This window comes from Pelodiscus sinensis, chromosome 22, assembly GCF_052426305.1.
Source record: "Pelodiscus sinensis isolate ZL-2025 chromosome 22, ASM5242630v1, whole genome shotgun sequence".
Lineage (NCBI taxonomy): Eukaryota > Metazoa > Chordata > Testudines > Trionychidae > Pelodiscus > Pelodiscus sinensis.
The window spans coordinates 16,522,253-16,534,755 of NC_143073.1; the positions used below are offsets into that span (position 1 = coordinate 16,522,253).

The 12,503-nt window shown below is 57.1% G+C and overlaps 1 protein-coding gene across 3 annotated transcripts in view; it reads left to right on the forward strand.

The window, feature by feature from the left end:
• TFR2 (transferrin receptor 2) overlaps nt 1–12,503 on the forward strand; it is a 17,432-nt gene continuing 4,929 nt past the window's right edge. The window contains exons 1-12 of one of the 3 annotated variants that reach the window (XM_006114663.5): nt 22–63; nt 1,099–1,148; nt 1,533–1,737; nt 2,445–2,640; nt 3,173–3,313; nt 3,558–3,669; nt 4,288–4,410; nt 4,524–4,640; nt 8,398–8,537; nt 9,161–9,333; nt 11,348–11,467; nt 11,817–11,899. In XM_006114663.5, coding sequence (XP_006114725.2) covers nt 1,116–1,148; nt 1,533–1,737; nt 2,445–2,640; nt 3,173–3,313; nt 3,558–3,669; nt 4,288–4,410; nt 4,524–4,640; nt 8,398–8,537; nt 9,161–9,333; nt 11,348–11,467; nt 11,817–11,899 — 1,443 coding nt within the window. In that variant the 5' untranslated portion in view covers nt 22–63; nt 1,099–1,115. Of the gene's footprint in view, nt 64–842; nt 1,149–1,532; nt 1,738–2,444; nt 2,641–3,172; nt 3,314–3,557; nt 3,670–4,287; nt 4,411–4,523; nt 4,641–8,397; nt 8,538–9,160; nt 9,334–11,347; nt 11,468–11,816; nt 11,900–12,503 lie in introns of those variants that run through there. The other 2 variants (XM_014569344.4, XM_014569343.4) reach the window with 2 other exon arrangements.

A 12,503-nucleotide genomic window follows, 5' to 3' on the forward strand; every position in this document is an offset into this window, starting at 1 on the left:
ATCTGGGGTTTGTATCAGACACAAACAGCAGCTTGTCAACTCCCAGCACCGGGCACCAGCTCTGTGAGTGTCCCTGGAGGGCTGGGGAGAGGGCAGGGGAGGGACTTTGAGAACCCCTTAAATCTCGCACAGCAGCCTGTCCCAGCCCAGACAGAACAAGACACATTTTACAGGAACTTTGGGGGGCTGCAAGTCAGGAGTGAGGGGCAACAGCAGGAGTAGGGGAGGAGCCCAGGGCTGGGCTGGCAGGGCTGAGAGTTGGGAGTGAGGGGCACTAGCAGCACTGGGAGGGGGCCAAGGTTGGGCTAGAAGGGGCTGCAGGCTAGTAGTGAGGGGCACCAGCCAGGCTGGGGGGGACCAGGGCTGGGCTGGTAGGGGCTGCAGGTAGGGAGTGAGTACTGGGGGGTCCAAGGCTGGGCTATCAGGGGCTGTGGGTTAGGAGTGAGGGGCACCAGTGGGAGCAGGGGAAGCTGCTTACGTGACTCTGGGACATGTGGTATCAGCTCCTAGCCCCTCCACCCGCCCCTGGCTCTTATCACCTCAGCCAGGCTCCTGCCCTTCCCAACCCTGAATTTTTTCCCAGCTCCAAAGTCCCCCATCTGGCAGCCTGCTTGGCTTCCCCTCACTCTCCACTCCCCTGGGATTCCCTTTTCCCATCACAGTTACTCGCCCCACTGAATTGTTCCCAACCCCAAGCTCCACTCTGACCCATTTCTGCCTAACTGAATCCTGGGATATTTTCCAGCAACCTATGTGGTGCAAGGTGGGGGTGGGGGCTCACCAGGGGGCGCTGTGGGGCAGGGAGTGGGGGAGGCTCAGCAGGGGGCACTCGCTCCCACCCTGACAGGCAGGGCTGGCCCCTGTGCTGCCCTTTAGTGACCCCGGCAGGCCGGCGCCAGTCTGATGAATCAATACCTCACTACCAGCCTTTGTACCTCCGTTGACGGGAAAAATATTTGGTAACCCTCCCCCGCCTCCAGCAGTGCTGGTGCCCCTCACTCCAAACTCGCAGCCCACCTCTGTTCCGGAAAGGGGCAGAGAAAGGGGGTCCCTCCCGACTTCTCCCAATTGGCTGCCAGGGCCTGTCTCTCTCCCCAGGACGCGAGAAGGCTTCAATGGAGACACTGAGATTCCTGCTTCACCGTGCGGTATGACAGGTCCAAACCTTTCCCAAACTCCCCAGGGGGAGTGCATATTCCCCAATGCCCCTCGCTCCTGACCTGCAGCCCCTGCTAGCCCAGCCCTGGGCTCTCCCAGCCCTGCCGGTGCCCCTCACTCCTGACCCGCAGACCCCCAGCTCAGCCAGTGCCCCTCACTCCCAACCCGCAGCCTTTCCAGTCCAACCCTGGGCTTTCCCAGCCCTGCCGGTGCCCCTCACTCCTGAAACCACAGCCTCTGCCAGCCCAGCCATGCCAGTGCCCCTCACTCTCTACCTGCAGTTTTTGCAGGCCCTGTTCTGTCCTCTGAACCATGCCAGTGCCCTTCATTCCTGACCTGCAGCTTCTCTCATAATGACTTCCATGTCCCCACAGCGTGGCAAGCGACCTGGCCGACGCTCTTACTCCATCTACCGGAACGTGGAGGGACCAGGTGGGGAGGGGGCTGCAGGGTTGGAGCTGAAGGTCACTGACGGGGAGGAGGATGAAGATATGGCCGCCCTGGTGACCCCCAGCCCACGGAACCGGACCAAGGCTCTGACCTATCTGGTGCTCAGCGCCCTGCTCGTCTTCACCGTTGGTAAGGACCTGCCCCCAAAGTCTGTCTCTATCCAGTGACTCCACCTCTGGTCCAAAGCTGTGCCCCCATACCAGTAGCTCTGCCTTCCCCTTGTCTGACAGCCCAACCCTTTGGCCCTGAAGTCTGTCCCCTGAAGTCTGACAGCTCCGCCTCTTCACAGATAGCTCCCCCCATTCTGACACTTCCAACACTCCAGTCATCTGAAGAAGTGGGTTGTACCCATGAAAGCTCATGATTCCATCTACATGTTTTGTTAGTCTTTAAAGTGCTACCAAACTATTTGTTGTTTTTTAAAGTTTTTCCTGTTACAGACTAATTGGCTACCCCTCTGAACCCATTCTGAGGGTCATGCTCCCCGGACAGATGGCCCCGCCCTGCCTTGAGAGCCCTGCCCCCTGTCCTGACAGTTCAGCCTCCTGGACTGATATCCACAACCCCTTCAAAGATAGCCCCACTTCCTGCCTGTTAGCCACACCCCTGTCAGTGACAGACTTGCCTTCTGCCTTCACTAATAGCCCCGTCCCTGCCTGATAGTCCCTCCTTGCAGACAGCACCGCCCCTGCCTGTTAGCCACACCCCCTTCACACATAGCCCTGCCTTGTGCCTGTTAACCCCCCCTGCCTGTTAGGCACTGCCCCCCACCCACACCCCATCTGTCTCCTGTGTTTGTGCCCCTCCTGCCCATGCCCCGTTTCCCTGCTGTGCAGCCTTCCTCCTGGGCTATGTGGCACTGCGGGGAAGCTGCCCATCCTGCGCAGGGCTGCGGGGGGACCTACTGGCTGTGGTGAGTGACGAGGGGACCGTGGAAGAGCTGCCGGCCCCAGGACCTCCCCTCTACTGGGCTGACTTGAAGGAGATGTTCCAGAAATACCTGCGGGAGGAGAGTATCGAGCGTACCATTCGGTGAGCTGGCACTAGGGCTCCTGCCCTCAGAAAACTCCCAAACCTCCCAGGTCGCCCCACCCCACAGGGCACTCCCAGTCCCATAGATTTTCCCATGGGGAACCAACACCCCAGGGGGACCTCCTGCCCCACATGGATCCCCTCTCCATAGATCCTCATGCCTCATGCAGACACCCCATCCCACTTGGAAGCCTTATTGTCAAAGATCCTCCCATGAGAAACTCACACCCCATGGGACCCTCTGCCCCACGCAGATCCCCATCCCACTAGGAACTCCTGCTGTCAAGGATCCTCCCATGGGGAATCCCCACCCTGAACTCTGAATTCCCCTCCAAGACCCCAACCCTCAAATGCAGGGTCCTCCCCCAATCATCCCTCCTTGGGGACCCCTCTGCTCCATGGCCCACCACCCTCGAAAACACCAAACTGGATCCCCATTTTCTAATTTCCCCACCACAGCTAGACAGGGTAGGTGGGGGGCAGCTGGCTCCAGCTCCCCCTGACACCTCCCTTTTTTGCCACCATTGCCCAGGTGGGTGAGTGAGGGCCCCCACCCGCCCGGTTCACCCCGCATGGATGCCCTGACCCACCGGCTGCTGGAGAGTTTCACCTCCTACAGGCTGGACCGGGCCTGGACTGACACCCACTACGTGGGGCTACAGTACCCTGACAGGTCTGTGCAGGAGGGAGGTCACCCAGAAGGGATGGAGGGAGAGACTAAGGAGGTGGGCAGAGGGTGCTGCTTCACATGGGGAGGGGGATTTGGAGTCAAGGGTGGGAGGTGGGGTCAGAAGGAGAGGGAGTGTTGGGTGGGGGTGGGGCCAGCCCAAGGGGGATGGGAGATGGGGGCATAGGATACAAGGTGGGGTCCCAAGGGCCCTGCAGGCTGGGCTAAGATCCCCTCTCCCCATCCCTAGGCAGAACCCCAACTTCCTGCACCTACTGGATACACAGGGGGGCATCCTGGAGAAGTTGCCACTGGAGGATCCCGAGATGTACTGCCCCTACAGCGCGCCTGGCAATGCCACGGTAACTACCCTGGCAACACCCTGTCACCCCCATTACTGCTCCTACAGCGTCCTGGCAATGCCACGCTAATGACCCCAGCAATGCCCTGTCACCTCCAGTACTGCTCATTCAGTGCCTCAGAAGTGTCACGGTAACAACTCTGGTAATGCCCTGTCACCCCCGTTACTGCTCCTACAGCACCCCAGAAATGCCATGGTAACGACCTCAGCAACACCCTGTCACCCCTGGTACTGCCCCTATAGTGACCCCTGGCAAAGCAAAGGTAACGGATCCCGGCAATGCCCTCTCACCCCTGCTACTGCTCCTATAGGGGCCCTGGCAAAGCCATGGTAATGACCCTGGCAAGGCCCTGTCACCTCCTGTACTGCCCCTACACAGCCCCCGTTACCTCTATTACAGCACCCCTGTCAATGCCATGGCAATGCCCCCCAGCAACACCCTATCTCCCCCCGATACTGACCCTACAACACCCCCAGTAACACCATAGTAATACCTCTATCCACCTCCTCCCATCCTGCTCCCCATCCTTACTCTGGAAGCTCCCCCATCTCTTCCCTTCTCTTGAGGGGATTGGGTTTTGGGGATGCCCCCCATGTTCAACCCCAACTTTCTCCCCAGGGGGGGCTGGTCTATGCCAACTATGGGCGCCAGGAGGATTTTGATGCCTTGAGACAGCTGGGAGTGAACCCCCAGGGCCACCTGGTTATTGTCAGAGTGGGACAGATAAGCTACGCTGAGAAGGTGAGCCTGGACACCTGGGTCTTTTCCCTGGTTCTCCGAGGCGCGGGAAAGGGGGCTGGTGGGTTGGAACGGGGCTGGGAGCCAGGACTCCTGTATTCTCTCTTTTTCTTCAGGTGGCAAATGCAGAGTCAGCCCAGGCCCGGGGGGTGCTGATTTACCCTGACCCCTGGGACATCCCCCAGGATCCTCGCAAACTGGGTCTGTCACAGAACCGGGCAGTTTATGGACACGTGAGTCCTGCGGACATAAAGCAAGGAGGGGTCTGCATGGGACTTCGAAGCGAGGGGTCAGGGTCCCAGGAAAGTGGGGTGCTGATGGGTGGGGAGGCAGGTTGCTCTGGGATATCGATCCCAGGCAAGTTAATGAAGCAGTTTATTCAGGCCTCAACGAATAAAGAATTGAAGGGGCAGGACATGGAACTAATGCCCATCCTGCCACGTCATGCTACTGAGATGGGAGCTCAATGGCTATGATGGGCCTTCGACTCCCGCCAGCCTCCAGCTCAGTATTGGGACTGAAGGAGGCAGGTTTCCACAACAAGACAGGGCTTCCCAACTGGCTAGCTGATAGATCTCCATTCATGCCTGGCGCCAGGAGGCCAGCTGCTCTGCCACAGCGCTTCGTTTCCTGGGGCTATTTAGCATCTCTTCCTCTCTCTCCACCCTGGAAGCAAATGTAAAATCCTCCCTGACAGTTTGCTGAGGACATGGTGTTGTGAGCCGGTCCCTCTGGGACTCCCCTCCACACCTGGACCGGCTGTCGGTAAACTCCTCAGCCAGCCACCCTGCGCTGGGCCGGTCCTCCCGCTATTTGTCCCCCAGCCACAGTCTCAGGTTGGGGGGGGCAGTGTTCATACCATCAGCTCAGCCAGGTCCTCCGTGGTTTGGGCCCTGCCCCACCTGCCCATTTGCGGGCGTATGGCCCCATGCGGCGGGCCAGGTAGGTCTCCCTGAGGCCTTCTGCGAACTCCAGAACCTTTTCCTGTTCGTCTCGAGAGTCAGCCCACCCCTGTGCAGCAGGGCCTGTCTGAACAGCTCAGAGTGCCCTGCCTCCACCCCATCCCTCTGGCTGAGCATCCCTGGGCCTGGGATCCCGTAAGGGGGTGAGATGCGGGAGCCTGTCTGCTGGGTCGGCTTGGTGCAGGTTGCAGGCTTTCTCAAAGGCAGCAAGGAGGGATCTATGCCCCCCTCCCTTACACTGGGGCAGCACGTCCACATCCTAGTTCCATGCAGTCCTGGGCCCCCTGGCCCTTCCCTACTCACCACAGCTGGGGTCTCTGCCTCTCAGCTCCACTATGGGCAGCTCATGCTGCCACTGCCTCTCCTGGTCCTCCAGTTCTTTTAGCTGCAGTTCAAGTTCCAGTTGTCCAGCTCCAATGCGGGAGAACCCAGATGGGATGAACTGGTGCTGGCTGAGTGGGTCTTAGCGGGCACCGTGTGGGTCTGGTTGCCTCCAGCCCTTTCCCTGTCCTCGTCCCTAAAGCACCCTCAGGGGCTGTCTGGTGGTTCCTAGCTGGGACAGGAACAGCTCCAGGATCATTCTCTTCCAGCCGGGTGGTTATCTGGGCTTTGGCGAATTTCCCAATTCGCAGCCCTCTCCTTGTTCAGATCATCAACGTCCTTCTTAAGGAGATGGTTCTAGACAAGAGGTCGGCAGCCTTTTCAGACCAAAGAGTCAAACAAACTACATCAGCATTCAGACCAAGTGGTCACCAAAGAGCCATATAAGAATGCCCATTCGCATGACTGAAAATATACAACTTAACACTATTGATAATTGACATGATTAATAATAGCATAAATGAAACACTGTACTCACTGACTTTATTTAATGGGACTTACACTGCTGCTGGGGGTGCAGTTTGTGACTGTGGGGGTGCAGGAGTTAGGGTTGGGGTGTATGAGGGGCTCAGGGCAGGCAGTTGGGGTGTGTGGGCGGTGCAGGAGCAGGGCAGGACACTGGGGTGGGAAGTAGAGTATGGGGGGAGCCCTGGGGCCGGATTACCTTACTTGGCCAAGGCTGGGCTGCTGCACCTGGGCAGCAGTGGCTGAATGAGGGGCCGGGCCAGGATCACCACAGCTGGATCGTGGCTTCCCCTCCTACCTTTGTTGCAGCAGGACAGCCACCACCAGCCCTTCCTGAGGCCAGATGGGGGCTGGACCGTGGGGCCTGCCCCAGGATTGGGGCTGGGGATAGGACACTGCAGCCAGATGGGGGTTGGGACCTGATTGGGGCCTTGTTGGCCAGACTGCCACCACCACTGCCGGAGCCTGAGCCTGAGCCGGCTGCCACGGTCAGGCTGTTGCAGCAGTTGCGAGGCCGCCATGGCTGGGCTGCAGGATCTGCCCCAGGAGCACAGTGGCTGGGGACAGATGGTGGCCATCAGATGGGGGCTGGAGCTGGGCCATTGCGCCAGATGGAGGCATCTGTCGCCGCCAGCCCCTCTCACTATCACAGCGTGGAGTGTGTACACGTCCCCTACAGCGCGCCTCAGCCAGCCCTTGAAAGGAGCAGCGTGCCCCAGCCAGTTCTAAGCAGGGTGCAGCACCTTACTTCACCTCTGGGTAACGGTGAAATAGACAAAAAAGAGCATCCTGACCTGAGTAATGGCATGTTTTTCAAATTTAGAATTTATTTTTCATTTTAATTTAATTTTAAAAGTTGTGTGTATTTTGGGAGGGTCAAAAGAGCCATATTTGGCTCGAGAGCCATAGATTGCTGACCCCTGTTCTAGACCATCTCCTTGCTGTTCCCAAGGGGTTGCAAACTGACAGGCCCATGTTTGCAGCACCCCCCAGTTCCCAGGAAGAACGCTTCAGTGTGCCAGCCTACTTGAGGGTCACAGGCCATAGGCCTCTCTGCTTCCTGGGACCACTTCCCACAGTCCCTAGGTAGAACAGCTCCTGGGGCTGACACCCCTTCTCGAGGACCACACTCTTTCTGGTTAGGCCGTAGGCCCCTCCGCTTCCTGGGACCGCTCCTCACTGGCCTTCAGTGTACCTGTCGCTTGCTAGTTCCCCTTCTTTCTACTGCACCTCAGTCACTTACTCAAGGGCGGAGTTTCGGCAGGGCAGGGGGGCAGCAGCCATGTGCACTGGGACGCAGCTTGTTTTTCATCCTGTTCCCAGACCATCAGGGAGCGAGGGGAAAGTACTTGGAGTCCATGATTTACTCCTCTGCCCCCTCCCTTCGCCAGCCAGGAGTGAGAGACATGCACGGATTGCAAGTACTGGGCTGGGGCCCAGACTGGGAAGGACCTGGTTGAGATGGTGGAGCTTGAGCAGCTGTATGAATGCGGCCCCCTGACCTGAGGATGTGGTTGGTGGACAAGAAGCCGAAAGACCAACCCAGCACAGGGCAATTGGCTGATGAGCTTACAGGGAGCTGGTGCAGGTGTGGAGAGGAACCTCTGAGGGACCAGCTCACAACAGCTGGCAGGTAGAACAGAAGGTCTGTTAGTCGACAGGCACACATGGAGGAACAGACTTGTCAGCGCAGGAACCAGAAGCAGCCAGCACCATCCATCTCTGCAAATGCACCCCCAGGCCAGCGAGAGCCTCTCACACACTCAGCAGCCCACCCCAGTCCTGCCTCTGGCCTTTGTCCAGCTTCCTGGGCAAAAGGTGTCACCTGGTCACACCCGCTTCCCAGGCTCAGGTTGCAGAAAGCATCAGCCACTGTGTACGTGGGGGAGGTTGACACACTGAAATGCCCATCAGATCTAGGTACTGGTCAGTGCCCAGAGAAACTGAGGCACGCACACAGGGTTACTACAGCACAGTAGAAAACACATGCAACATAACAAAGTGAAACAGTGAATTCAATCCCCACATCATCACATACAGTGATCAGGGAGTGGGGGAGGGGTGAAATGGGAATCTAGCCTGGAGGGGAACAGGTGCTTACCTCTGCAAATGTCAGCAGGGCAAGAAGCAGGGTGGGCGGGCACTGCCTCCCTCCCACGCCTGCTGTATATGCCTCCCACAGGTCCACATGGGGACCGGCGACCCCTACACCCCTGGCTTCCCCTCCTTCAATCACACCCAGTTCCCCCCTGTGCTGTCTTCTGGGCTGCCCAGTATCCCAGCCCACCCCATCAGTGCCAGTACGGCCGCCCGCCTCCTCAGGTAAGGGGGCATGCAGGATGTCTGGGTTCTCTTCCTGATTCTGGGAGGGGAGTGGGGGCTGGTGGGTTATAGCAGAGGAGCTGGGAGCCAGGACTCCTTGGTTCTCTCCCTGGCTCTGGGACTGTGGTGGGGGATGTTACGAGGTGGGTAATTGGCTAATCATGTAGTCGATACAATTGTTATCAACTACACAATTAGCCGATACGGGAAGGCACTCTGTTCCTGTTTGTGCCAGGTCCAGGATACACTCCTGCTGTGGCTCTGCAGCTTAAATGTAGTAGGAGCCAGGTGCGCAGGCAGCCTGGCTCCTATTACATTTGAACTGCAGAGCCACAGCCAGGGTAGCTCCCGGGGCCCATGCAAACTGGGATTGAGCAGTTCTGTCTCACGCTAGCTCCGAGACCATTGTGACTCTGCCTACCCTGCTCCCCTACCGCGCACCACAGAGACGGTGCTAGGGGGAACCAGCTTTTAAGATATAGAAGCAGGGGAGGGGAGAGCGAGTAGTTTAGTCACTCGACTGTCCAGCAAGTCGAGGCTTATCTGGTAATCAGCTACTCAACTAGTCGTTTACATCCCTAGTGGGGGAAGATCTCAGGTATACCCTTCTCCTTCCCCTGCAGTAAGCTGACAGGCCTGGCTGCCCCACGCAACTGGAAGGGCCGCCTGGCCGAGGTCCCATACCACCTTGGCCCCGGGGACTCAGGCACCCGGGTGCATCTCCAGGTGAACAACATCAAGACTTCAACCATGATCAGCAACATCTTCGGGTGCCTTGAGGGGAGATTTGAACCTGGTGAGGCTGGGGGAAGGGTGTGGAGAGGGGAAGAGGAGGGCTCGTTGGGTGGGAGAAATTGATGTGGGGGAATAGGAAGAGGACTGGGGGTGGGGTGGATGCCTGGGAGGGCTGTGGGACATGGAGAGGTGGGGGAACTAGGGACTGGGGGGCTACGTCTACACTGGCCCCTCTTCCGGAAGGGGCATGTAAATTTCAGCAGTCGTCGTAGGGAAATCCGCGGGGGATTTAAATATCCCCCGCGGCATTTAAATAAAAATGTCCGCCGCTTTTTTCCGCTTTTTAAAAAGCCGGAAAAGAGCGTCTAGACTGGCCCCGATCCTCCGGAAAAAGTGCCCTTTTCCGGAGGGTCTTATTCCTACTTCAAAGGGCACTTTTTCCGGAGGATCGGGGCCAGTCTAGACGCTCTTTTCCGGCTTTTTTAAAAGCCGGAAAAAAGCGGCGGACATTTTTATTTAAATGCCGCGGGGGATATTTAAATCCCCCGCGGATTTCCCTACGACGACTGCTGAAATTTACATGCCCCTTCCGGAAGGGGGCCAGTGTAGACGTAGCCGGGGTGTGTTGGGAGGGGGCAGGTGTGGGGCTGTGGCTGTGGGGGACAGAGTCTTTTTTCCCCCAAATCTTGGCTCCCCCTGTAATATTACAGATTCTGGGGACATCACCGAGAGCTCATATCAGGGTGAATTGCTTACAACCAGGGCTCCTTACAGTCTAAGACTGGGGGTCCTCCTCCATAAGGCACCAAACCAGTCACTAAAAGCACTTCTGTTTGCCACACTGGCCAGCAAGAAGTCACACAAGCAACCCCCTTAGGTACCCAGCTTCTCCTGTGCCACAGCCAGCGCAGCTCTTACACAGGTGAGAGGTTATGAAAACCCGTCTCACCAAAACCCAGCAGGCTCTCCTGCCCAACAGACCAGTCACTGTCCCAGGTCAATTTATACCTTAGATCCCACCCAAAGGAGCACGCTGCACCGATCCTTTAGAATCTAACAGCTAAAGATTTATTCATAAAAGAAAGAAAAGGTTGGAAATAAAACAATTGAAGAAACAGATTGCACACGCCAATTACAAAGTTCCTGGTGAGGCCTATAGCAGAGATGGAATAAATTGCTGTCCCTGGAAGACGTCCTCTGCTAGGGTGGGTCGTCAGTCCTTTCGGGCTCATGTCCTTGAGGGGATGAGCTGGAGTGAAGACAAAGCTGGAGGAGCCCCCAGGGCCCTCGTTCTACCCTTGCCCACGCAGAGGGAATCCCACTGCTCTCCTGCTGTGAAAGTGCCTCCCACAATGGCGTTTGTCACGTGACCAGTCACTGTCCATGCCTGACTCAGGCCTTAGCAGCCATCACTCAAGGGCTGGTCTGAACCGTCATAGCCAAGTTCCTCAGCTGTGGATCGGCACCACAGGCCACCCATTGCCAGCGAAGTGCTGCAAGTCACGTGACTAGCCACCCTTAGGCTCTGTCTAGACTGCATTGCTTTTCCGGGATACCCCGGGTATCCCGCAAAAGCAATGCCACATGCAAGGAATGTGTCTGCTTTTCTGAAATTTTTTTCAAAAAAGCAGGTGCGCTCTTTGCCATCCCTGTAAACCTCATTCTACAAGGCATAAGGGATGTGTCGAAAGAGCACTTTTTTTCAAAATTTGGCTCTGTGAGGATGCGCCAATTTTTGGAAACGCCTCTTTTGAAAGTAAATCGGAAAAAGATTTGCAATTTGCGTACTGCAAATTGTGTCTCTTTTTCCAATTTAATTCTGCAGTCTAGATGTAGCCTTACACAATGGCTGGGCGACGCCTGTTGATAACTCCCAGGAGCGAACATTTGGAATGCGAGGACAGAGCCAGTTCTCAGAACTTCAAATACAAAAATGACACCTGCCCATGAGCAGCACAAACAGAGCCAGTGAATCATCAGCTTTCGACAGACACCTCACAGGGCGCTAGATATGATGCAAACACAGGTTGCAATAATGTATGTTCATCTAAAAAATTCAATAACATCCCCCCTAGATCACTACGTGATTGTCGGGGCCCAGCGGGACTCATTGGGCCCCGGGGCAGCCGGCTCAGGTGTGGGCACAGCCCTGCTACTAGAGCTGGCCCGGACCTTCTCCACCATGGTGCGCAATGGTAAGAGGACCAGGGGAAGGGATGTCTGAGGGGGCAGGGATGGTTAATGGGGTGGGGCAACACCAGGGAAGCAGGAGGAAGGGCTGGCTAAGAGTGTGTTGCTGGCACCAAATAGGGCAGGGATGGGACCAGATGAGGTGTGGGGCTGGTACTAGGGAGCAGGGGCTGCGGCTGGTTGAGGGGGCGGGATTGGCCATCAGATGGGGACCTTGCTTCCCCAAGGAGAAGAGAATAGTCATCAGCCTGTCAAAAAAGATGGCCATCTTAAAGGGGTAGGATAGAACTTCCCAGGATCCTGGGATGCTTGGGTTTGAGGCTGCCCTCCTGCTCATTTCATTTCCTCTCTCAGGCTTCCAGCTGCGCCGCACTTTGCTCTTTGCTAGCTGGGATGCAGGAGACTTTGGCAGCATTGGCTCCACCGAATGGCTAGAGGTAACCAGATGCTTGGGTCCCCTCTGTGGGGTGGGAGAGGGGAGGGGAGGGAGAGAGTTCTAGCACACCTACGGAGCCTACTGCTCCTGTTCCCCCCACCCCAGCCAAAACACAATGCTGGGAAAGGAGTGGGGGCTGGTGGGTTAGAGTGGGGCAGGGGCAGGACTCCTGGGTTCTCTTGTAGTCTGCCAGGAGTCATAAGGCTGCATGCACCACTGTGTGGTAAGGAGGGTAAATAGCCACTTCCATCCCTGATGAGTGGGTTCCAACCAAAGTCACAGCTATGAAAAACACACCACGGACCATGAAATGTGGCCTTTCCTGCACTTTTACCTTCTACTATAGAGATTTCCTGGGGGAGACCAGCCTTCCTCAGATTGGGAGTCCTGACCCAAAAGGAAGTTGCAGGATGGTGCGGGGCACAAGGATATTTACCCTTATGTCTGTGCTACCGTGAGGTGGGTGCCCCGAGAGAGACAGCTGCTGAGCCAGGCTCTAGCTCTGATGGCAGCTGAGTCAATGTGAGGGCGGCAACACCATACCATGCTCCTGGCCACCAGCTGCCTCTCTCTGGCTGCCCAGCTCTGAAGGCAGCACCAACAGC